Here is a 25,170-nt window from a genome sequence, read left to right as displayed (position 1 = left end):
GGATGGTTATGACTCTGCTTGCAGATAAAGTGAAGAGATAATTGCCTGAAGTGCAGAAAGAATAAGTACTGTTCTCTTGGTTTCGACCGTAATCCAGCTTCCTCTAAAACCAGGTGAATTTTATGTTGACATTAATGGGATTTGGATGAGGGCCCTTGGTTGCTGGGGTCCAGGTACTGATAGAAGGGAAAGGTCTATATGTATTTTACATTGTTTTATTACGATGAGCAGTGCCCTCAGCACATAGACAGCTAGAAACTTCATCATTACAAAGAAAATAATTTGAGGCAGAATAAAACCAGGGAGGAAGGGGAAGAATTGGATACACCCAGCACCCCCACCATGCCGCATGTGCCAAACAAATCATTTACTAGAGTTTGATCCGTTCCTTTTCAATCAATATGCAAATGAGGGGTGTGAGGCTTGTCCGTACAGCCCCCACCCCCACGTTACCTCGCCTGGATATTAACCGTGGCCGATGACAGTCAGTTTCCCTGAGCTCGCCAGGAAACTTCAGCCAGCGGGGGAGGCGTGTTACCGTGTGTCGCGCTAGCAGCGAGGCGCTGACAGCGGGGGAGCCCGGCGCGGAGCCGGGTCGCTGCCGATCTGGCGGGAGGCTGCCGGCTTTGGTCCCGTATGTGCGAGCGGCCGCCGAAGAGCCAGCCCGCCCCCGCGCAGCCAGCGGCGCTGGGGGCGCAGCACCGGCCCGGCCGCGGGCTGCGCTGCCCGTAGGGAGGCAGCTGGGCGAGGCGAGCGCGGTGGCCGGGGAAGCTGAGCGGCTGCTCCGGTAACCAAGGAGCCGACCCAGACACCCGCCCGCGCCGCTCCCGTCTCCTCCCGCCGGCCCCGCTCTGCCCAGTGCCTCGCCTCCGCAGCTGCCTGAGGGCACCCCCGCCCCGCCCGGCGCTGGCGAGCCCCAGTTGCCTGAGTTGGCTCCGTCCCTGGGACTTGGGCTTTCGTCTCCCCCTGCGGGGGCCCTGCCCGCTCCCGCCGCCGGAGAGCCCCGCGCCTGCGGGAGAGTGAGCCGGGCCCCCGCCGCGGCAGCTCGGCTCCTGATGGCGGCGCACCAGCAAACCAGGATCCAAGCCTACCTGGAGCGGAACAGGATCGGGCCCCTGTTCGAGGTGAGGCGGGGCGGCCCCGGCGACCGGAGCGGGGGCGGGGGGTGGGGTTGGGCTGCCGGGGCACGGCAGGTGCGAGCTAGTGTGTGACCCCCCCCCCCCCCAGTGAAACGTCACGCGATTCCACGGGCTGCAGGCGCGCGCCTTGTCCCCCGGCCGCGCACCTGCACCCTCACCCGCCCTGGCCCTGCTCTCCCAGACACGCGCCGCCTCACGCGCAGGGATTCCCCCCGCACGCAGAGCGCACGCCCCCAGCTTGGCCCCAGCCGGGGGAAGCCCGCCGGGTTCCGCAGCCCTTGGGGCGCGAGTGAGGAGAGCAGCGTGGGCAGCCGCCCTGGTCTGTGTGTGAAGGGAGCGGGGAAGCGTCCCGCGCGTTGCTAGGGCGAGGGGAGAGCGAGTGACTTTGCCCCGCCCGGCCTGAGAGGCGTCCCTGTCATTTCCATGGGAGCGCTGGGAAGGGCTCCCGAAGGCTCGCTGGGCAGCGCGACCTGTGCTCACACACACACAGCCGCCACATGGGAATACTTCCCTGGGCGTCCCTGTGCTTCAGGGCGAAACATAGAGGCTATGGGAGGCAGGAGAATGGAACAACTCCTTCTGATTGCTTAGAAAGAAATTCAACATAGCGAGAAATGAATGTGTATTTACAGGGAAATCACCGCACTGGGCTGGGAACATAATAGCAAATCTGCCTACTCCTACTGAAAATCTGTAAGAAATGACATCGGTGCTGCTGCACCCCCAGGCTTGAAGTGGATTCCATCATGTACAGCCTTTACAGTTCGGTTCAATGGCTCTCAGCATCCTCACTATACAAATTGCTCCAGCACCCGGAGACATGATGTATTTTACATCTGTATTTGCAATAAAACACTTGGCCACAGGCTACATACAGTATTTTGCTAGGTTTTCTTTAATATGAACAAGATCTACAAAACCTAAGTGTGTGTATGATCATATATAGTACTATTGTGAGACATAATCTGTTTTTCATTATTTTCCTTATACTTTACCAATCTTATTACATCTGATTCACCTATTAGTGGGAATTCACCTATTACTTACCTGGAAAATAACAGTTTGGTGAATTGTGTTTCTCCATGTTAGGAGGCATCTTCAAACTGCAATAAAAAACAGATTCAAATTTTGTTAGAAAACAAGTTGATAAGGGTCAGGTGTTTTATCTTACATGGACTAAGGCTGTTATGACAGAATACCTTGGTTCAGATTCAAGGAAGTGGATATTTTCATTCTTCAAATCTGCAATAAAAACTCTCTTTTAAAATTCAAAGTAGATACCAAGGAATAGACCAATTTTGGTATTTCTAGATTTTTATCAAAATCAGCACACACAAAAGTTTCCCCTTTTTGATGTTAATGAAATGTTAGATTTTTATAAACATGGTTGCTTGGCAACTATAATGAAAACAATGACTAATTTGTCTTCTCTTTTGACTTTTCACTAACAGACCTGCCTTTTATACACTAAAATAAAAAAAACCAAAACACCTGACCCAATATCAACTTGTTCAATATAGCCAATTTCTCTTAACCAAGTTTCACGATACTATAAGATGCTCATTTCTATTATTAAGAATTAGTAGGATGTATTAATTTTTAAGGACTGGGGGAAAAAACTGCAAGAGGTTGAACCTGTTTTGATACCTTGTATATTATTAGAGTTACACTTTTGGATGAAATTCATCTTGATGCAGAGCTCCTGTGCAAGGCCCTGCACACCACTTAAGCCAGAGGTGGGCAAACTTCAGGCCACATCCAGCCCACGGGACCATCCTGTCCAGACCCTGAGCTCCTGGCCAGGGAGGCTATCCCCTGGTCCCTCCTCTGCTGTCCCCACTCCCATGCCACCGTGCCGCCAGCTCTCTGGCCCGCTGTTCCTCCCGGGCAGCGCAGCTGGCACTAGCATGGTATGGGGGCGGGGAGCGGGGGGTTCTGGAGGGAAGTCAGGGAACAGGGGGCAGTTGGATGGGGTGGGGGTTCTGGGGGGGGGCAGTCAGGGGATGAGGAACGGTGGGCATTGGATTAGGCGTGGGAGTCCAGGGGGGCCTGTCAGGGGGCGGGGGTGTGGATAGGTGTTTGGGCAGTCAGGGGACAGGGAGCGGGGGTGGTGGATGGGGGTGGGGTCCCGGTGGGTGATTAGGGGCAGGGGAATCCTGGGAGGGGGCAGTCAGGGGACAAGGAGCAGGGGCGGTTGGATGGGTGGGGGATTCTGAGGGGGGCAGTCGGGGTGGGAAGTGGGAGGGAGTGGATAGGGAGCAGGGGCCAGGCTGTTTGGGGAGATACAGCCTTCCTTACCTGGCCCTCCATACAGTTTTGCAACTCCAATGTGGCCCTCGGGCCAAAAAGTTTGTCCACCCTTGACTTAAGCCTTGCAGATTACCTATGCAGCAGTTATAGGTGGATAAGCCATCAATACCTCCCAACATACCATTGAGGAGTCTCTGTACCAACTCCACTTAGGCCAGTATTGGGAACTGGTGTCAGGAAGGGAGTTATTGGATCCATAGAAAGGATGCAAGGGCCCTGTAGTTGCTTTTCTAGTCCATAAAATAAGTGTGTGCCTTTTTATGCAAAGAGTCTCCTGCCACTTCACCCAGATAAAGCCTGGCTGCTTCTGTTTTATGTGGGTGATGTGAATTTCGTAGAATCTAGGACTTGAAGGGATCTTGAGAGGTCTAGCCAGTCCCCTGCACTCAAGGCAGGATCTTCCTCCAACATTTACGGACTGTCTAAGAGGGATGTTTCTTTCCTCTTCATGAGAGGGAAATAAAAGTTTAGCTTTTCATTTCAAGATATATACACATCAAGATATCGACCATCCCTGACAGGTGTTTGTCTAACTTGTTCTTAAAAATCTCTAATGACAGAGATTCAAAAACCTTCCTAGGCAATTTATTACAGTACTTAACCACCCTGACAGTTAGGAAGTTTTTCCTAATGTCCAACCTAAACCACCCTTGCTGCAATTTAAGCCCATTTCTTTTTGTCCTATCCTGGGAGGTTAACAAGAATAGTTTCTCTCGCCCATCCTTGTAACAACCGTTTATGTACTCAAAAACTGTTATCATATCCCCCCTCAGTCTTCTCTTCTCCAGACTGAACAAGCCCCATTTTTTTTTTCAATCTTCCCTCAGAGGTCATGTTTTCTAGACTTTTAATCATTTTTGTTGCTCTTCACCAGACTTTACTCAGTGGAAATGTCAATTTTTCCTAGTTTGATCCTGACATCCTTAGTCAAGGAAAGCACCTTTGAAGTCAGTGGGAATTTGTCTTAATCAAAGACCACAGGATCAAGCTAATAATGGAACTACGTGTGTTGTTATATAGAAGGATATAGTAGATTGTGTGTACATTGTGTTCCTAATCAGTTAAATTGAATAATATTTTATAGCTTGTCATGCCTAACAAGTTTTGCCATAGTATAAAATGAAACAGATACTTGGGTTTCAGTGAAAGGTGGGTAAAATCCTCTTCACGTTATTTTTGGGTTCTTTATCCCATTTCCATTCCTGATTCTTATTAGTCACCAATTGGCAAGGACAGTTGTCCTTTGCAATGTGTACAATCTCCCTGGTGCCCAGCCAGTATAGGGTGAAGTTAGATGGAGCTCAGTAAAGGTTATATTTGGTCAGCAGGTCATGGCTATTATTGTCACTATATATGGTTCAAGGCAGAAGCTTTAAGGAAGTGCCTAAGTATTGCTGATTTAATAGTGAGCGAATGGAAGGATGCCACAAGGAATGGGCAGAGAAACAGTGAATTGAAGTGAGGAAAGCCAGGGATGGCAGAGGATAAACAGAAACTTGTCCATCTATGTACGTAAATGAGCAGTACGCTGTAGAAAACAGGATTTTGAACTCCAGATGCAATCGTACTGGCATAACAAGCTGATGTCTGAAATGCCAAACCATATGTTTTTATGACCAGTAGTTCCCTTGCATGTTAGTCTGGGTGGTTGAAGCTGTTGGTCAGTGCATGGTTTGTCCTGCCAAAGGTGCCAATTACTGACAGTTTTGTGTATGACAGTGTAACTGTCCTCCTTTCTGTCCTGTGTTAGCCTGTACTTGTTGCCTCCATTTCTGTCCATTATTCTCCCTATTGTACTGTACTAGTTGTGGCCAGATTTGAACACCAGCTCTTATGGAATTCAACTTCAACAATAGCAACACATGGTGTACATGGGGATCAGTAAAGTTGCAGTTGTTTGGGAAATCTTTATATTGTAACAATTATATGTTGTCCCAATGTTTTCAGGGGGATGGAATATTTCACTTGAATGACACAGGTATAATAACTGAAGTGGAAAATGTTTGAGAGTATTACCCCTTGCTAAAATTTCAGTTCTAGATACCTCTCCCGAGAAGGCTACTTGTACCTTCCTTATCTCCACAGTAGAGTTAATGAGCCATCCTTGCCACAGTGAGTCCGCGGGAATCAATTAGAATCTCCAACCCCTGTCAACAGGATGGTCAATACAAAACTCCAGGCATCCTGCTGCAAAGGGCAACACCCAGCTCCACTTAGCTAAAATCATGCTCAAGAGTGTGCAGCTATGATTGTGGCTTGGTTGTGGCAGGGGTGTTATATACAGCCGTTGGTGAGAGTATGTATGTATGTATTGGGATTTAAACAAAGGGTATCTCTACACTGCAATGGAAGCCCAAGCTAGCAAACCCTGGGTTTGTTAACCTAGGTCTTGAGCACCTACACTTATTTGTAATCCCAGGTTAGGAATTGTTGAACCTTGGGTCCCAACCTGGGGCTCCAGCATCCATACAGCATTATGCGAGCCATATCTCAAATTTTTCTTGTTGTCCTGTTGACAACTCTGTGATATATTGAGTCATAGAGTTTAAAGCGAGAAGGGACTGCCGGATCATCTACTCTGACCTCCAGGATATCACAGGCCCTTACGCTACCTAGCACCTACACACTAAATGCAGATTAATGTGGGAAAACTTGGCTGTCCACCAAACTTGACTGTCCAGAGGCCAAAAAAAGTCTGCTGGTAGATTGTGGAATACTCTTGGTGGACTCCCAGAGCATAAGTCCTGTGGGGCTGCGTCTACACCACAAAACAACAGCACCTGAACCCTTGGGCCTGGATTGTCTCAGGCTCGGACCTCCTCCCCGGTAATGTGAGACCTTGAGTTTGAGCCTTGGGTTAGCACAATTTGTGTGTAGACAGAAGGGGGTTAGGCTTGAGCCTGAGTTAGAAACCTGGGCTTACACTGCAATGTAGATATGCCCTCAGACTCTGTTTAACAGGAATTTTGAATGTGGAATTGTTTCTGGGGAAAAAAAAAAGTGAAGCTTCACAGTGTGAATAGGACCTGTGTATATATTGTGTATAAAGCTGGCCAGGAAATAATATTCTAAATCTGTACCCACTTATTTCTCTCCAACTGAAGTATTGAGTCACTCTGAATTCCCAGGACCCAATTCTAAAGTTCCTTTCTCATGCAAGTAGTTCTCACTCATGCTAATAATCCTAATAAAGTCAAGCTCCTTTGAACACTCGGAAACCAGGACATTACTCTTTTAGGATCAAACTGCTCCTATTTGTCGGAGAAAAACACAGTTCTCACTCTCAGGTTGGGTGCAGCAAATCGGATACACTTTATTATCTCAAGCAATTGCACAGAGGGAGAAAGTGCACTAGGACACAGGGTTTCCCCCACCTAGGCAGGTCTCACCCAGATAAACAATTAGAGCAAGTATTTATACCTTTATTACAGACAATAATAAGCAACAACTGCATATTGTTTATACATATTCCTTCATGATATCTTATTTTTCTTACCATTTCTCTTATAGTCTGTATTCTATTCTTATCTAATACAAGGTCACAACAGCCTCTTTCACAGTTGTTTTCCACTCGCTTCGCACTATCCCAGCTTCTACAAATCTCGAGTTATTAAAGCGAGAGTTAGCCTGATTCCTGCTCATTTCAGAGGCCTGCATCCAAATTCCCTTTATCTACTTTCAAATATTGAAGTAATTGGGCATTTAGCTATTAACCTGAAAAGGAACAGAAACAGTCCTTTAAAAAGAGATTGCGGCAGACCTATAACAGTTCTGAGACATATATAGTGATTTGAAGATTTTCTGATGTATAGAATTAAGTGTTTGGTTAAGTGTTGAAAAACTAATCTGTACATTGTTATGCAAACCAGAAAATGGTTAATTCCTTGAACTAGGTTTTTATTTATTTATATATTTATTTATTTATTTTATTTATTTATTTATTAAATGACTATACCTAAGATCTGGGCTCTGATTGCTCTCTTATAAAGCAATAGTGGAATTTTTTGTCTTAAGTTGACTTCAGGGACAGTTTTGCCTGAACAAAGGGTTGCAACATTAGGCTCACTTTGCCTACAGTTAACTAAACTTGTCCATAATTAAATTTCTAGCCTCTGAAAAACAAATATTTTTCAGTCTCTTTTTAAAATATGCTTTTAGTAACACATGTGCAAAACTACATTTTTCTTATCAAAGCTGTTGAGGGAACTTGTTTGATGTGTGTTCTAATTACGCAGTCAAGCTTTGTTGTTAGTTTTAATTTTTCTTTTGGTCTCAGAAGGACTAGTTGAAAAACATAATATCAATGGTTATTTCAATCCACTGTGTGTATCAGACAAATTATGTATGACACCTTAAAAAGAATTATTTACAGAATCATAAAATGATCTTAACATTTATAAGTGTATTTTATATATTACTTTACCTCCAAGCAGAAACATATTTTTTTATTTATTTATTTTTAGATACAGTGTATTTGAATTCACTAAGTTTACTTTTAGACTCCCCCGCCACCATTTATAGAACAGACAATCACTAGACACATTTACATTAAAAACCGCAAATAATCAGCCAACCACCATTGGTTAAGAGAACCAAAATAATTGTCTTGCTAAATCTCAGATAACCCTAAACCTGAATCTACCCCTCTGAATATTGTTATTCGTTGAACAGCTATTATACCATGCCTGCTCCCTTTGTTGGCCTAAGGCTGGAGTGAATTCCAGAGTTGTTGGTCATCTTCTGAGAATGTTATGCCCTTAGTCCTTAAATGTACAAATCCAGGGGCTGTCAACTTAAGTATCTCAGCTGTCATTGTATACTATCAAAAGTTAGAGTGCAACTTTCAGGATATAAAAATCATACTGGTATAATAGTCTCATAGAGATGCTTCTGTCTAGGCTGTTCAGAATTATCATTTATTTCTGTTTCAATTTTTCGGCTATCCAGACATATTCTGTTCCTGGGATGAAAGGTAGTGAATTCTGGGTCATGTGAATATTAGACTGAGAAATGTTGTTTCAGACAGCTAGGTGGAGCCCTAGAAAGACAAAGTTCTTTCAGTACTCATATTTCACAGGCAGAATTTTAGATTGCAGCATTCGTCGGATTTATCATACTGGATCAGACCAGCGTAATTGATCTAGCTTGGTATTCCCTTTCTGAGAGTAGTTAGAGTACCAGACGTGTCCATAGGAAGGTGAAAAACCTTTATGATGGACTACTATACTCCAGGGGACAGTGTTTTCTTATCCTCACACAATTTGTGGTTGGCTTGTATGCTGAAACTTGAAGGTTTATATCCTATACACTTTTATCCTATCTAATATACCTCTTGGATTTTGTTTCTGCTATGTATGTCTAGCCCTCTTCTGGGATACATTTATATGTATTGATTATTAATGGGGACTATCCTAGGGCCCTGATCTTAGTATCTTTATACCTGCAAGAGTAAAAGCTACTCATAGATAGGGTAGCCCCATTGAAATCAGTAGGACTATTTACATGGACGATGATCACTTATGTGTGAAAGGGTTGCCAGTCCAGTCCTCTATTAGCTTAGGCCCATATCTTCAACAGAGTCCACACATTTTGGGTGCCTCAGTTTTTGAGTGCCCAAACTGATTTTTCCCGAGTGCTGAGCACCAAGAAATCCAACTGAAATCAACTGGAACTTCATTTTCGGGTGTGAAGAGACTACATGTGGGAGTATTCAGACTTGCGTGCAGGCTTCTGAGTTTGCAGAAACATACGCTGTCAGGTATAATTTTGAAAATGTGACTCCCACGCTTCTATACACTCTTATTATTTAGAACTACATTATGCTGCCAGTGTAAAGTATGAGGTGAAAACTCACCGCCTTAGGGAATGTCTTCCTAAACCCCAATGCATATGGAGGAGTGGGACCACTAGTACACTTCCTTTGGGGACACTAGGTGCCCCCCGTGGAGTAGAGATGGAACATTTCCTTCACTGGGACTGCAATTATGCCTCACACTTACACAGACTGCACCTGGTAGGGTGCAGGAGATGGTTCTTTGCATACTGTTTCCATTACGCACCCATGTAAAGATCAGGCAGAATCTGGCTCTGACTGAGAGCTAAATTTTCATACACCTTTGCTGAAGTTGTACACTCTCCAGCCTTAGGTAAAAATATGTATGGATGAATGAACAATCAGGTAATTGAACTTGTGCAAACTCCATATTTGCTCTCTTGAATCAGGGTAATTATGTGTGCAGATGGGCCACACTGCATGTGCTTAACTGCCTATTTGCATGTGTAAGTGTGGGTTTTCTTTGCACAGTGGGTGCATACACAGTTTTTATTGGCACAGTTTAAGTAGTCATTTTTAAAGATTTTTGGCCCTGAATATTTGAGATATAGTGCAGGTCCAGAAAAGAACATGTGTGTGCCTCAGTAGTGCAGATCTATACATCCTGACTGATACATAATGAAAAGAGACATTCCTCAAAAGTCATAAACGAGATAATAAATTTTTCTATTACCGTGCTTCTGTGGGCTCCCCTGGTAGCTTGGATCACAGTGGAACAGGAACCAGGTAGTGCAACTTCAGGGGGGCTAAAACAAGGTGGGAAAGGTGTATTAAAATAATTTAGAAGTAGAATGCCCTCTGCTGTTTGCAGCATTCCGTACATATTTGTAGGGTTGCTTTTTTATATTAAAAACCTTAGCTAGGTATTTTTAAGAAAAAACCCAACAAGTCTGAAAAAAGAAATTAAGGACAAAACCTCCTTTTTGTTAAAAATGTTTGACATTACTGAAAGCATTGCTCTTACTCCTTTTAGGTAGCTTCTACAAATTTACCCATAATGTTTTATATCTGATGCTGACTTTGATTTGAAAGTGTAATTTTCAAATAGCTTCTTGACCCAAATGAAGAATTGTAAATTGCATTTCAAGCTGTGTCTGTGTGAAGGGTAGCACAGCAAAATTTAAGCCTCACCTAAAACGAACGTTACAAGATATCTTTTTGTTATATTAACAAGAATATTCACAGGTGAGGTTAACTTTTTGTTTGTATTGCAGGAAGCACAGCTAGTTCATAATAAATATTGAACATACAGAATTCACAACTACTGAAACAAAGTGAGGGTTTTAGGCTTGTGGGCATGTTTGAATAAGTTCATTTGCCCATCGTTGGGGCTTTCAGTGACTCTCATAACACATGGATATGTTGTAGTTTTTTTGGAAGCAGTGAAAAACATATTTTTAAATTGTCAGACTGAATCTTTCTACAGGCCAGTGCTTGTATAACTATTAATATGTATTAGTACTTTATTTTTATATAGCACCTTTCAACTGATGAGCTGAAAACACTTCAGAAAATACCGATTTAAGCCCGACAACATCAATCTAAATTTGTTAATCCTCATTCCCCCAGTAACACCCATATTTTTCCTTGCTTTTCCCGCACAGTCTCCAAATTTCTTTGCTCCCACTTTTCCAGCTCCTTTAAAGCAGTGGCTCTCAACCTTTCCAGACTACTGTGCCCCTTTCAGGAGTCAGATTTGTCTTGCGTATCCCCAAGTTTCACTTCACTTAAAAACTATGTGCTTACAAAATCAGATATAAAAATACAGAAGTGTCACAGCAAACTGTTACTGAAAATCTTTTTTACATTCTTCTTGTCTGTATGAAATTTTAGTTTGTACTGACTTCACTAGTGTTTTTTAGTAGCCTGTTGTAAAACTAGGCAAATATCTAGATGAGCTGATGTACCTCCAGAAGACCTCTGAGTACCCCCAGTGGTACATGTACCCCTAGTTGAGAACGACTGCTCTACAGTCTTCTGCACCCCATTTTCCCTTTCACTCACTCAGATTCCCTTTCTGCATCCCTCAGTTTCCTCTTGCTCCCACATGTTGCTGTGCTCTCTTGGGGCTTGTCTCCATTACCCGCTGGATTGATGGGCAGCGATCAATCCAGTGGGGGTCAATTTTATCGCGTCTAGTCTAGACGTGATAAGAGACGCAATAAATTGACCGCTGAGCTCTCTCCCATTCCCCCTGTACTCCACCGGAGTGAGAAGCAGAAGCAGAGTTGATGGGGGAGCGTCAGCTATCAACTTACCACAGTGAAGACACCATGGTAAGTAGATCTAAGTACGTCAACTTCAGCTACGTTATTCACGTAGCTGAAATTGTGTAACTTAGATCAATTTCTTCCTCCCCCAGCGTAGACCAGGCCTTAGTATCCCTGTAGACTGAAAGGGAAATGTGGGCCATCTTTACTGAGGGTAATCTATTTTTTCAGACTCATTGAAAGCAATTGAAGCATTTGATATAAGAACAGAAATTCCAGAGTTTCATTCCAGGATTTAGACAATCATGAAAATTGTATTTTAAAAATGACCCTCCTCACCCCACTACAAAAAAAAAAAATCACCCAGAAAGCTTCCAAATTCAGTGAGGTTTGCAGTTATATTGTATGGAAACAGGGTAGTATCTCTTTAAATCCCTTGTGAGCCTTGCAGTAGTGCTCACTGTGTTCTGTATTTTAGAAGCCATTAGAATAGTAGTGAGTATGTAGCTAGGAGTTGCATGTTGTGTGTATACAGTAAACAGTTATTTGGACCCCACCATGCCCATGTAGTTCCTTTGTATTATATTTGTTATGTGAAGAGAAAAAGACAAACAGTGATAAAACAGAATTGCTGCTACTTGCAATCTTCTGCCTTAACTGCTATTACATGATTATGTATGGTTTTACTTTCTCTTCCTCTTTGGTGGCTTTGCAGGCTGCTTCTTCCAGTCTCTTAGCAGGAGTGAGAGGGCAAGCTGTATGGTGCCAAAGCTACCTAATCTCTGCCATTTGGCCAAAAGCTCAATTTCCAGCTCTGCTACCTGTTGGGTGTTTGGCTTTTGGCTGGCTTCTGGTTTCTGAGACTGGTCTGGTTTCTGAGACTCCCTCCCCTCTTTCCCCACCAGCCAATCAGGCTGCCTCCTTGCCTTCACCTCTTCTCTTCTCCTCCAGTATGAGACCTAGAGGAAGCTGGGGGAGAAATATATGACAAGGTAGGCACCTGACGGGAAGGAAAGTCTGAGGAAGGGAGAAGCAGCCACTGGATCCACATGTACTGAGCAAGGAGTCCAGCCCAATGTTTGTGTGAGTGGCAGTGGGGAGAACTGAGAACTTGGGATGGGCTACTAATGGATTTGGGTGACAATGGGGCACATTAATACAGTGAGGATGAAGGGGAGGATTGATGGAATATGGGGTGAAGATTGAGGCAATGTTGCAAACTCTTGATTTTTTTGCAAGTCTCCTGATGTTTAGTGTTTTTCTTAAAGCCCAGCTCCTGGAGTCAAGGGATTACATCCAAATTCCAGCTTTCTTTTTTTAAGTAACTTTCTAGCCCTTATAGTTGCTGAGAAAAGCTGGAACTGAGTGTACTCTAAAGGCTCAGAAAACCAGAAGGCAGATAAAAGGCGACCTGTGATGATTCCAATATTTTTTTGGTGAAGGCTGACTCATGATTATTTGTAACACTTGCGGTTGGCAAAACTGTTGGTGTGTGTATGTGTGTGGTGGGGGTGATGGTTTTGAGGGGTTTGTGTCGAGTGATGAACCCACTGTAGGACTTTAAAATTTACATACAGGATTTTTTCCTTTAAAAAAATTATTTATTTATTTTTGCTGCACTAATGCAGGCAGGTCTGCCCTGTTGTGTTATCAGCTGCATTCTTCCTAAAAGTTGACAATAATATGTGACTGAATCTGGGGGAAACTTGGTGGCAAGATCTTGGGGATGAGTGGTGTGACATCTGGAGCAATCTTAGGGGAAGAATCTCTGGAAGCAATCATGGATGGATGGGTAGAAGAAACAAATTTGAAGAGGCAGATTCTATGACAAGGGTGGGGAATCTGCTCTGAGGGGGGTAGGGTGGGGAAGGAGGAACCTGGGGATCAAATCTGTCAGAGGAGAGAGAGGATCAGTCTAGATCTTGAGTCAAAAGAGGAAGAAAAGACTGGTAGAGGAGTATGACACACAGAGCTAGATTTTGACATGCTTGATGTGGATGTACAAGGCAGGGGGGAAAGTGCAAAGATTCTCTCCTTCCTCTGCCACAATGCAAGGGTCAAGAACAATTCCAATCCTTGTACTCATTTGAGCACAAGATCTGCACAAGTCAAACAGCATTAGTCATCCTGAAGGGATCAGTGACCATGGGGAACCATGCTGCACCTTCTTAAGGGGTTTTAAACCCCTTTTGTGGTAAGCAATCCTGGCAGGTACTGTACTGTGTTTTGCTGGTCAAAGTTGTCTCCTTGTGCTCTGGCTTGGGCAATGCACCCAATTTATAGTAGTGCCTATAAGGGACAGTTCAGCCTAGTATGTAGAGGAGAACAGATTGGAAAGAGATTTGGGGAATAAGACACAGAATGTAAGGAAGAGGAGATTTACCAGTGCGAAGGAAAGAGAAGAGACACCAAGAAAAGGAAACATGGTAACAAATAAAGAAACAAAATTATCACTGTTAACTTTTTACACAGATTATTTTTCTATGCTGTGAAGTAAAAATACTGAAAGAAAAGGTAAACAAAGGGAGGAAGAGAACCAGAAACAAATAAGAAACTCAAGAGAACATTTTTCTTCTGATTCCCAATAATAGGAAAAAAGATTAGAAGGAAGGAGTTAGCCAAAATAAGGAGGAACTCAAAATTAGTTTGGAGGAATACTGAAGAAAAGCATAGGGAATTAAAAAGGAGACTGAGGAGGGGGGGGAAAAGGAGCAAAAGATGTCTACTGGATAGAGCACTGGACTGAGAATCAGGAGACCTGGCTTCTATTCCTGGCTCTGCTGATGTCCTGCTGTGTGGCTTGAGCGTGCCACTCTACTTCTCTGTGCTTCTCTTTCCTTTCCAAACCACTTGTCTGTCTTGTCTACATAGACTGCACGCTCTTCTGCCCTTACTATGTGCTTGTACAGTTCCTACCACAATGGAGTCTGATTTTTAGTTGGGCCTTTAGGTACTATTGCAGGGTGGATTGGTTTAAATCAAAGCAATTTAAATCACTGATTTTAATCATGATTAAAATCAGCAAGCAGCAAACCTTGCTTTAAATATTTGATTTTAATCATATTTTGCATTTGTACTTTTTTACTTGTTTTCCTAAATAAAAGGTGATTCTCATTGGTTGCTAACCATTAAAATGTGTTCCTTTGTAACTAAATATAGCCTGTACGCTAAATTTGGTGCTTCTTTTTGCCAATGAAGAGGATATACTATTCCTACACACGTTTATTTATGTAATTATATAGCTTAACTTACATTTATTCGGATCCTTAATATTTATACTTTTTGATTATGTTAGAAAATGGTGAATAATGCAGTTCTTATTTACTAGATGATGATTAATTTTTTACTTGTGATTTGTGGCAGGCTGTACTTGGAAGGAAATTCAATTTAAATGAACAAAAACAGCCTTTTATTTATGTTTATTAAATAAACTTCCTTAAATATGCTGGATACATAAGAAAAGATTTCTCAAAACATGTTTTACATTTAAAACTAACTGATTTATTAAACAAAGGAAGATATTATCTGTAGTTAGTGAATTGAGCTGATTGTTCTGGTCACCATGTCCTTTAATATTTTAGAACTAGTAGATCTCATCTTCTCACACTTAGTTTTTATTCATAGACTGGAAGAGGCAAAACAAAATTTTCTGCTTTTCAAACTTTTCAACTTCCAATTGGTTTCTTAACTTTAAATTAATTAGTTCTTGAACTGAACTAGTTGAATAAACTAAAATTAAGAAAATATTCTGTCCGATCCTGAATAATAGGCTACTGCTGTCAAAAGTTGGCTTAATACTTCAGACTCTGGATCCAAGTGCTTAGCCAGTGACTTTCAGCAGTTCAGTGGTTTGACTTTCTTTAAAACTTGACAGCAAATATGTACTACTTAATAATTTTTGTATTTAATTTTAACAATTTGAGTAGATTATAATTAGTTTTGGCCTTAACATAGGTTGTCATAATTCCAAATTTAATTTTAAATGTTTATTTTCTAAAAATAAACCTATATTTAATTTAAATTAAAAAACATCCAATGTAAGTTTTTAAAAAAATCTGTTTTTATTTGATATTTTTGAAGCATCGATTTTATCCAGGGGTGAAAGTAAAACTGAAAACTTACTGGTACAGGGGCTGGCTCCACACACCCCACCCCCCCGAAGGGCAGGGTCTCGGGCATAAGGGGCGGGGCTAAGGGTCAGTGTCCCCCAGCCAGCCCTTGCACGCTGCCTGGCCCGCACCGCCCAGGGCTCCAGCAGCGATTTAAAGGGCCCAGGGCTCTGGCTGCCACTGCCACTACTACAGCAGCAGCCAGAGCCCTGGGCCATTTTAAATCACCAGCCCCGGGGCAGCTGCTCCTTTTGCCTCCCCTCCTGTTGGCAGCCTGGTGGGGGGGGGGGCAGGAGGGCGAAAGGGGCAGCAACGTTAAAGCGCTGCCGCAGCACCGCTTTAAATTAAGGCGGTAGGGCCGGTACCGGCGGCCACTTTTTACCGGTATGCCGTACCAGCCCATACCGCCGTACCAGCCCGTACCACCTTACTTCCACCCCTGATTTTATCCACCATGAACAAAAGAACAGGAGGCATGTCAAGTTTTGAAAATACTGTTATTCAATCAGTTTAAGTGGTATCAAACATTTGCGATATTTTCTTTCCATTTTGTCTGCCACAATGGCTGGTTAGGATGTGGAGAGGTCTAGAGGCTGCAATTTGATCCACGTGAGCCAGGGTTGCCAGGCGTCTGGTTTTCAACTGGAACGCCTGGTCGAAAAGGACCCTGGTGGCTCCAGTCAACACTTCTGACCTGGCCATTAAAAATCCGGTTGGCGGCGCAGCGGGGCTAATGCAGGCTCCCTGCCTGTCCAGGCTCCGCGCAGCTCCCAGAAGCAGCCAGAATGTCCTTGTGGCCCCTAGGTGGAGGGGTGATCAGGGAAGCTCCGCACACTGCCTCTACCCCTCAGTGCTGGCTCCGCAGCTCCCATTATCCAGGAACTGCGGCCAATGGGAGCTGCAGGGGTGGCGCCTGTGGGCGCAGGCAGCATGCAGATCCATCTGGCCCCTCGACCCAGGGGCCAGACATGGCAGCCACTTCTGGGAGCTGCGCAAAGCTAGGGCAGGCAGGTAGCCTGCCTTAGCCTCACTGTGCCACTGACTGGGAGCTGCCTAAGGTAAGCACTGCCAGGCCAGAGTCTGCACCCCAACCCCCTGCCTCAGCCCTGAGCTGCCTTCTGCACCCCGAACCGCTCATCCCTGGCCCCATCCCATAGCGCACACTCCCAGCTGGAGCCTCAACCCCTCCCAAACCCCAAACCCCTGCTCCAGCCCTGAGCCCCCTCCTGCACTCCAAACCACTCATCCCTGGACCCACCGCAGAGCCTGCACCCCAACCTCCTGTCCCAGCTCTGAGCCCTGTCCTGTGCTCCGAAACCCTTGGCCCCAGTCTGGAGCCCCCTCTTGCACCCCAACCACCTGCCCCCAGCCCAGTGAAAGTGAGTGAGGGTAGGGGGATGGAGTGAGTGCGGACAGGGCCTTGGGGAAGGGGCAGGGCAGGGGCAGGGCTGTGGAAAGGGGTAGGGCCTTGGGGAAAGGGCAGGGCAGGGGTGTTCGGTTTTGTGCAATTAGAAAGTTGGCAACCCTAACACAAGCAGATCTGCACCCACAAAGAGCTCCACTGAAGTCAATGGGGCTCTGCATATGTTCAGGTTCTGCCCATGTAGATCCAAGTCATCAGAAAACTGTAAAGTATCATTGTCAGGGTTGGCAAGCTCAAAATATGAGCATTTTTTTTTCTTATTTTCTGTGTAAAAAAGCAGTACAGTATCTTGCATGCTTTTTCTAAAAAAATAAAATAAAAAAAACAGGAAAAAAAAATTAGAAAAGGAGTACCAGCAGCATCTTGGCTCTTATTTTAAAACAAACAAACAAAAAAACACTTTACAAAACTTTAATTCTTTGCAATGAAGAACTGACCTGGCCTAATCCTGAAAGGATTAAGTGTCTCAGTAACTACAGTCTCTAAGTACAGTCCCATGGGACTACTCGCATGCATAGTTTCTCACATGCTTATGTTTTTGTGAATTAGCTCCTAAAACAGTCAATAAAAATGTTTTTAAAAGCTCTATGTAATATTATGCCCATATCCTTTTAAGCATCGGACAATGCTGTATGTTCCAGGGTATAGTTTTCTAAAGGACCTGTTCCTTTTATCTTTTTAAAACATAGCTTGTCCCTGGACCAGTTAGTCTCCCTTGTTGCTTAGTGAGGGCATATTGACTAAATAATCTATGACATTTACATTGGGGGTGATTTTCAAAGCACAAAGGGCAATTGCGCCTTTGAAAATCTACCCTGTTGTGTTTAAATACTGAAGTTGTTTTGTTTGGACTTGGAAGTGATTTAAAAAAAAATTCCTTGTGACATGAACATTAGAGGGCTTTTTGATGTCCCCTTTTATAATTATTTTGATTGTTTTTCATTTTTATTTTTTGCTTTCAGGAAAATACACACTTCTTAGTTTACATATTAATTACAAAGAGCCCTGCTTTCACAGGTTTTTCATTTTATTATTGCATATTGATTATATTTGATTAATAAAATATTAATAGTATTAATATTATAGTTATATGTAACCTAGTTTAACCTATAACTTATAAAATAGAAAGTACATCTAGTTTATGTAAGCTGATATTTATTTAGCTCTCCCATTATCTCAGACCTGCTTTACAGGGTGGCCCTGTTATGGTAAGTGTCACTTAAGCCTGTGCAACCTCTGCAGTTGGCTTCATAAAGGCCTAACAAAACTGTCATGCAACATCCCTTCATTCAAGTTGCATTTATGCAACTCAATTGCTGGCATATAAATATTTCCCAGTGAAGTTTGCAACCATGCTGTTAGTATAAATTGCAGATATGTGGTTTTTTTTTAAGGCTGTCTACTGAGGGGTTGTCTATACAAACTGTTAGTGGGTGGCAAATTGGGCTATACATCTACTTTGCACTAGCCTGCCGTGCACTGTCTGTGTGGACCCTGCTGCCATGCACTAAAAGTTCCCAATTGTGCTTTGATCTACCCTGCTTTGAAACATGCACTAAAGAACTTTTAGTGTGCAGCAACAGGATACACATAGACAATGCCTGTCAGGCTACTGCAGGGTTGCACCACAGCTTGCTGTGCACTAATTGTTTGTATAGACAAGAACTTAGAAGTTGATCTTGCAAAGATTTAGGCATATGAGTAACTTTCCTCATGTGACTTGTATCACTGGGACTTTCTTCATGTGAGTTGTCCCAGTGGTAATAAAGTGACTCACATGCCAAAAACTTTTGAGAATCACTAAGTTTGAGTCTAAAGGCTTTGGGTGAAATCCAAGATTTCATCTTTGAGTCTAAAGGAGCAAGGAGAGGACTGTGGTAAGGAAAAGAAACTACTAGCAGGCATAAGATGGTAGAAGTTAAAGTAGGTCAACTCCTACTTTAACTTACACCTTATACCTTTTTCTGATTCCTTAGGATGTAAGGTACAACATCTTTGATTCACTTTACATTTATGCACTGGTGAGTGAAGGGAGTGAAATTTACACCACCTCACATGTCTGAGTTTGGTTATCTGTTTCTGTCTTTTTGAAACTGGTAGTGTGAAAATCAGTACACTTCTGGTGTGTGGGTGTATGTTTTGTAAGATCAGGTTCCTCTATTTCTGTTAGCTGGCAGGCCTATTGCATGAAAGTTAAATGATCTTAAATGGTTTCCTTTTATTCCAAAGGTCTTTCCATCAATGTGAAACTGGTAGTATTTTTGGGTTTTGGAGATATTGAAAGTTGTACCTTCTGGGTTTCATTTCAGCTACATCAACTACAGATTCTGATGTAGTTTCCAGCTACCCTACTATAAAATTTAGGGAAACATATTTCAATTTGTGCCCTATTTGGCCTCCACTACTAATATAGAGGACTACAGATCATCTTTTTCCTATTAAATTCCACTGATTCTGTAAGTGTTGTAATGTTCTTTGACTATTTTAAGTTTGCATCTGGCTTAAAACTCTACTGTTTTGGTGGGTTGTGACTCTGCTGTAGGATTCTTGCTACTCAACCTAGGTAGAAGGTACAAAGTAGAGCAGGTTGAAATGACTTGTCCATATAAAATGCAGTTTCTGCAAAATTGAAACTTTCCAATTTTTCCATTGATTTAACCCATTTGGTCAGTTTAATACAAATTAAAATATTTTGAACTGATCCAACATTTTTTTGTTTCAAATCAGTTCATTATTAAACCTCATTTCCCAACGATGATTTATTGCCTTGTGGTAATTATAGTCCAGGTGTCTCATGCCCTCTGGCTGAGCGCCTTGGCTGCATTATATCTCCCATGATGCAACTTGGTCCTCCCCCATGTCCAAGCCGTGTGGTGCAGCATGGGAGTCACATGTCTAGGGGTGCATCAGGAAGATGTAGTCTGCCCATGGAGCCTGGCCCATACGAGGGAATGGAGCATCAGGCATCTGAACTACAACTCCAATAAGGCACTACAGGGAGCTGCAGTTTAAAGTTGAACTGACTCAGAATTAAATGTCAAGTCAGTTCACCAAACCAAAATGAAATATTTTGATTTGGGAATATAAAAATGTTTAAAAAATGCTGAAAGGAAATGTTTCTGAATAGAAACTTTTTAGAACTTGTTCCTCCAAAAATTTCAATATTTAACTTTTTGTCCCACTTCGAAACAAAAAAAAGTTGAACTATTGGGCTTTCCTGTGGCATGAAAATTCCCATTTTTGCTCAGCTCTAGTGTAAAGAGTAATCTCCTAAAGCTTTTTTCTGTTCCATGGCTATCTTGTAGTTATTTTTCTTGTTTCTAGTCATTCAGCTAGACTTAAGTAAGCACTTTTAATTGTTCACAAATTCAACCAAGTAAAAGAACCAGTGTCCAGAACACAATGGAAAAATAACTGCTCTCTTTCCTGGCTGGTTCCTTTTCTCTGATTTCCCTGTCTTCTCTATATCAGTTTCCTACCTCTTTCTCCTTTTCCACATGTTTTTCTCTTTCAGTGTTCTCTATTTTTCTCATTTCTTCTTACGTTGCTTTTCACTGGCCTTTTCTCTTCCTCTCCCCCCTCTGTCTTGTCTTGTTTTATTTTCATTGTTTTCTTGCTTTTCATGTTCTTTCTTTCATTTCCAATTTATCTGTCATTTTTCATGCATTTCTCTGTCTTTCCTGCTGCTGTAGCTCACCCCACTACCTTTTATATTTTCCATTCCTTTTTGTCCTATGAATCACTGCCATGGATTGCCACACCGATCGTCTTGGTTCAAACCTCATTCTAATTGGGAACACCTTACAAAGCGAATCTGAAACTTTGCTGGTTTTCCTCATAGAGTTTCCATCACATGATGGGGCACTGGTGGGTGGGAGATGTCCCCTGCAGAAAATCAGGATGTTCAGTCCCACCCCCATGCGTGTAGATTTTCCAAACTCTGCGTGGATTTCAAGGAAGCAGTTATCAGCTCATCTGTCAAAGGTCAAACACAGAGAGGTTTAGTGTGATATGTTCTTCAGAAAGAAAGACGCTGTGTCTGTGTCTGCCTATCTCATGGCTATCCCAAAGGAACTGCCTGTACGCTCAGAGCTTGAGAGAGATTCCAAATAATATAGACAAGCAAACTTTTACTAATCCAACCTGTTCACCTGGATACCTTAAAGAGTTTTACTGTCTCAGCTACCTTTGCTGTCACCTGATTCCCTGAATCTGCTCAGAGGCATATTCCAAAACATGAATGGGGAATCTGCCGAATATCCTGCAAGACAAGGTGTGTGAAGTAATATCTTTTATTGGACCAACTTTTGTTCTTGAGAGAGACAAGTTTCAAGCTTGCACAGAACTCTTCTTCAGTTTAATACCTTGTGTGTTTTAAATCGGGCAATGTATTATCCCAGGATAGAATGTTCTGTATGGTTCTCTCTACTCCCTCGCACAACATGTGCAATGTGGATCCCCAGACCCTCAGAGTCCAGGGAAGGAGGAGCAATATTTAGAGCCCTGCACAGATACAAAATTTGTATCCGCATCCGAGCTGCGAGCCACAAACATGGTCCATGGATATCTGCATCCGCCGATATAAAGCAGATATCTGTAGATTTGCAGGGCTCGAGATATAAAATTTGGATCTGCATCCATCTGCAGTCTGCAAACGTGATCCATGGACATAAAGTGGATATCCACAGATTACAGGATTCTAGCAATATTGCACAGCCAGGAATCCACCTACTTTTTTGATTCTTCCACCAGAGGAGGTGGTATTTGAGTCCGTTCTGTTGAAGGCAGCATGCTTTATCTTAAACGCTACTCCAGTGACAGATCATGGTTAAAGAGCATACCTCTTTGAAAGGAGAAAGGTGACAAATAGAATGAAGAACCTGGAGGAAATTTAAGAACGCAAATTTCTTTTGCCAGAAGTAATTAGTACATGCTTGAGACAAAAGATCAGAGGTAGGAAGCACTACTTCATGTGCTGTCCACAGGCTAGCAAATAAGCAGAAACTGAATACAGTGTATTAAAGGGTAATACTAAAATTTGATAGGACCAATATTTGACATGCCATATTTTCCCATATAGTATCTGTTTGCCAAGTCTATATAATTTTATGTGCTATTTTATTTCCCAGAATAATTGGCTTGATTATTTTTTTTCCTTAAAATATCAGCAGCTGAGCATTCATGCATAATGTTGTAATATCAAACCATTACGTACAGTCAGTGGAAGAAAATACATGTTATTAATAAAAGACATTCCAGTTCAGGTTGCTAGGGAGTTTTACAATTATGTATTAAATATTAAAATTACCTTGGGCTGGTGTCCTCTTAAATAATACAGGCAGACTCTTTTTATTGATAGAAAATAATACTTTTGAAAGTATTTGTAAACTCCTAGAATGGAGAGGAATTATTCAGGCTGGCAAAAGGAGGCAATGGACTGAAATTGAGAGGAAAAAAATTCAGCTGTGTATCAGGAAAGATCTCACTATCAGCAAGATTTAGGGAATTGTAGACCAGTGAGCCTCACTTCAGTACCTGGAAAGATACTGGAACAAATTGTTAAACAATCAATTTGTAAAAACTTAGATGATAATAACATAAGTAATAGCCAACACAGATTTGTCAAGAACAAATCATGTCAAACCAGCCAAATTTCCTTCTTTGAAAGGGTTACTGGCATAGTGGATGTGGGGAAGTGGGGGTGATGATCCTGATTTTGGTAAAGCTTTTGACAAAATCCCACTTAACATTCTCGCAAGCAAAGTAGGGAAATGTAGTCAAGATACACTCACTTTATAATGGTTTCACAACTGATTGAAAAACCATACTCAGAGAGTAGTTATCAATGGTTCACTGTCAAACTGGGGGACATATGAAGTGGGGTCCCACAGGGATCTCTCCTGGGTTCAGAATTAGTTGATATTTTAAATTGTATAATGGAGTAGAGAGTATGCTTATAAAATTTGTGGATGACACCACGTTGGGAGGAGTTGCAAGCACTTTGGAGAACAGGATTGGAATTCAAAAGGACCTTGTTAAATTAGAGAATTGGTCTGAAATCAACAAGATGAAATTAAATAAAGAGAAGTGCAAAGTGCTTCACTTAGGAAAGAAAATTAAAATGTACAACTACAAAATTGGGAATAACTGATTAGGTGGTAGTACTGCTGAAAAGGATCTGGAGGTTATAGTGAATCTCAGATTGAATACTTGCATGAATGTAATGCAGTTGCATAAAAGGCTAATATCATTCTGCGGTCTGTTAACAGGAGTGTAATGTGTAAGATCCAGGAGGTATTGTCCCACTCTACTTGGCACTGGTGAGACCTCAGCTGAAGTATTGTGTCTAGTTTTGGGTGCCACAGCTTAAAGATAAGGACAAACTGGAGCGAGTACAGAGGAGAGCTACAAAATTAATAAAAGGTTTAGGAAACCTGACTTATGAGGAAAGGTTAAAAAAACCTGTCCTGTTTAGTCTTGAGAAAAGATTAAGAGGGGACCTGATAGTCTTCAAATATGTAAAGGGCTATTATAAAAAGAATGGTGAACAATTGTTCTTCATAGCCACTGAAGGTAGGACAAGAAATACTGGGCTTAATCTGCAGCAAGAGAGATTTAGGTTAGATTCAGCTTTGGAATAGGCTTCCAAGGGAGGTTGTGGAATCCCCATCATTGGAGGTTTTTAAGAAGAACAGGTTGGACTAACACCTGTCTGGCATAGTCTAGGTTTACTTGGTTCTGTAGTAGTGCAAAGGGCTGGACTTGATGACTTCTAAAGGTCCCTTCTAGCCCTACATTTAATTATTCTAAGTTAGTTTATTAGATTGTGTAACACTCTCCTACAGGAATTGATAGGAGTCGCATCACTTGGGATAATTTACTAGCAAAGCACTCAACAATGTGCTGTGGGGAACGTTCCTTCGTTGGCAAGTGATTAATTTAGTAAGTTACCACTTCTAATTTAAATTCTAAGCTTCACACAGTCCACCACTCAAATGTCTAGTTTCATGCCCATTCTAAATCTCTTAGAGCTATAGTATTTTCTTTTTTCCAAGGAGGAAGATAAGATAATGCTTTGAATCTCCCCTGAAGGAAGAGGTAGACAGTGAGGGTCAAGGCATGACCTTCAAGAGGTATGGAGCCTGAAGATTTGCTGGTAATTTTGGGTCATTCCTTGTGGATTTCAGGATCTCTGTATGGGAAGACAATCTTAAAGTACTATTTACCAGGGCCACTTGTGCCCTTTCCATGCCCACGCCTTGGCTCCCCTCTGCACTGAGCAGCAGCGGGGAGCATAATTCTGTTAGACTCTCAGCTTTCTAACTCAAATGTTAAATTATTGAGTGGATAACTCAGGATTTCCATTTTTTATTGAGTGCTTTCAAAGGCATTAAAATAATTCATTACTGATGCTTCCTAAAGCAAGAATTTGACTGATGTTGAGTTATTGACCATGGCTTGGAAAACACCAGCAACAATGGGCTATAATAATGCCCAAAGCCATAGGCTGTGGTTTATATTTCCTTTTGGAAATCACCTCTTCAGAGCAATGTGTTATAACTTTTCACAGACCAGAAGATTGTTTTTCATTATTTCAAGAGTATTTCAGTACCCCATTTCTATTATGTAATTCTTTTATCAGCCAGCTGTAGAGCTACTACTGTAAGTAGTTTCCCCCCCAGTTTTTAAAGGTTAAGTACCTTCCAAACATTTGAAACACTTGTTTTCACTTAGAACATTTGGAAATGTTTTCTGGTGCCCCACACAAGTACATCAGTGTATTTTGTTTTTACTCTTCACCCTACTTTTTTTTTTTTTTTTGGTCTACTTTGTGTTTTGAGCCTAAGGATATTGTCCATAGTATTGCATAAAGTGTGAAATAAACATTAAGTCTCTCGCTAGAGTCTTTTTGCCCTAAATGTGGTGCAGCATCAGAATTATACTTTGCTTAAGGTTCTCTGTTTTAAGACAAAAGATTATATTACCAGTTTTTAGGGTTGCCAACTTTCTACTCGCACAAAACTGAACACCCTTGCGCCTGCCCTGCCTCTCCTCTGAGGCACTGCACTGCCATACCTCCAAGTCCCACCCCCACCCATTCCATCCGCCCATCCTTCTGTCGCTCGCTCTTCCCACCCTCACTCAT

The 25,170-nt window shown here is 42.4% G+C and overlaps 1 protein-coding gene across 4 annotated transcripts in view; it reads left to right on the top strand.

Annotated features, from left to right (window-relative positions):
• The first annotated feature begins 494 nt into the window (after nt 1–494).
• Nucleotides 495–25,170, top strand: part of C2H8orf34 (chromosome 2 C8orf34 homolog) — a 352,576-nt gene continuing 327,900 nt past the window's right edge. For 2 of the 4 annotated variants that reach the window (XM_043539522.1, XM_037892467.2), the window contains exon 1: nt 496–1,124. In XM_043539522.1, coding sequence (XP_043395457.1) covers nt 1,056–1,124 — 69 coding nt within the window. In that variant the 5' untranslated portion in view covers nt 496–1,055. Of the gene's footprint in view, nt 1,125–25,170 lie in introns of all 4 variants that reach the window. The other 2 variants (XM_043539523.1, XM_037892466.2) reach the window with 2 other exon arrangements.

Source organism: Chelonia mydas, chromosome 2, assembly GCF_015237465.2.
Source record: "Chelonia mydas isolate rCheMyd1 chromosome 2, rCheMyd1.pri.v2, whole genome shotgun sequence".
NCBI classification, from domain to species: Eukaryota; Metazoa; Chordata; order Testudines; family Cheloniidae; genus Chelonia; species Chelonia mydas.
The sequence above is the reverse complement of the archived record's forward strand: the minus strand, read 5'-3'. Positions and strand labels throughout refer to the sequence as shown.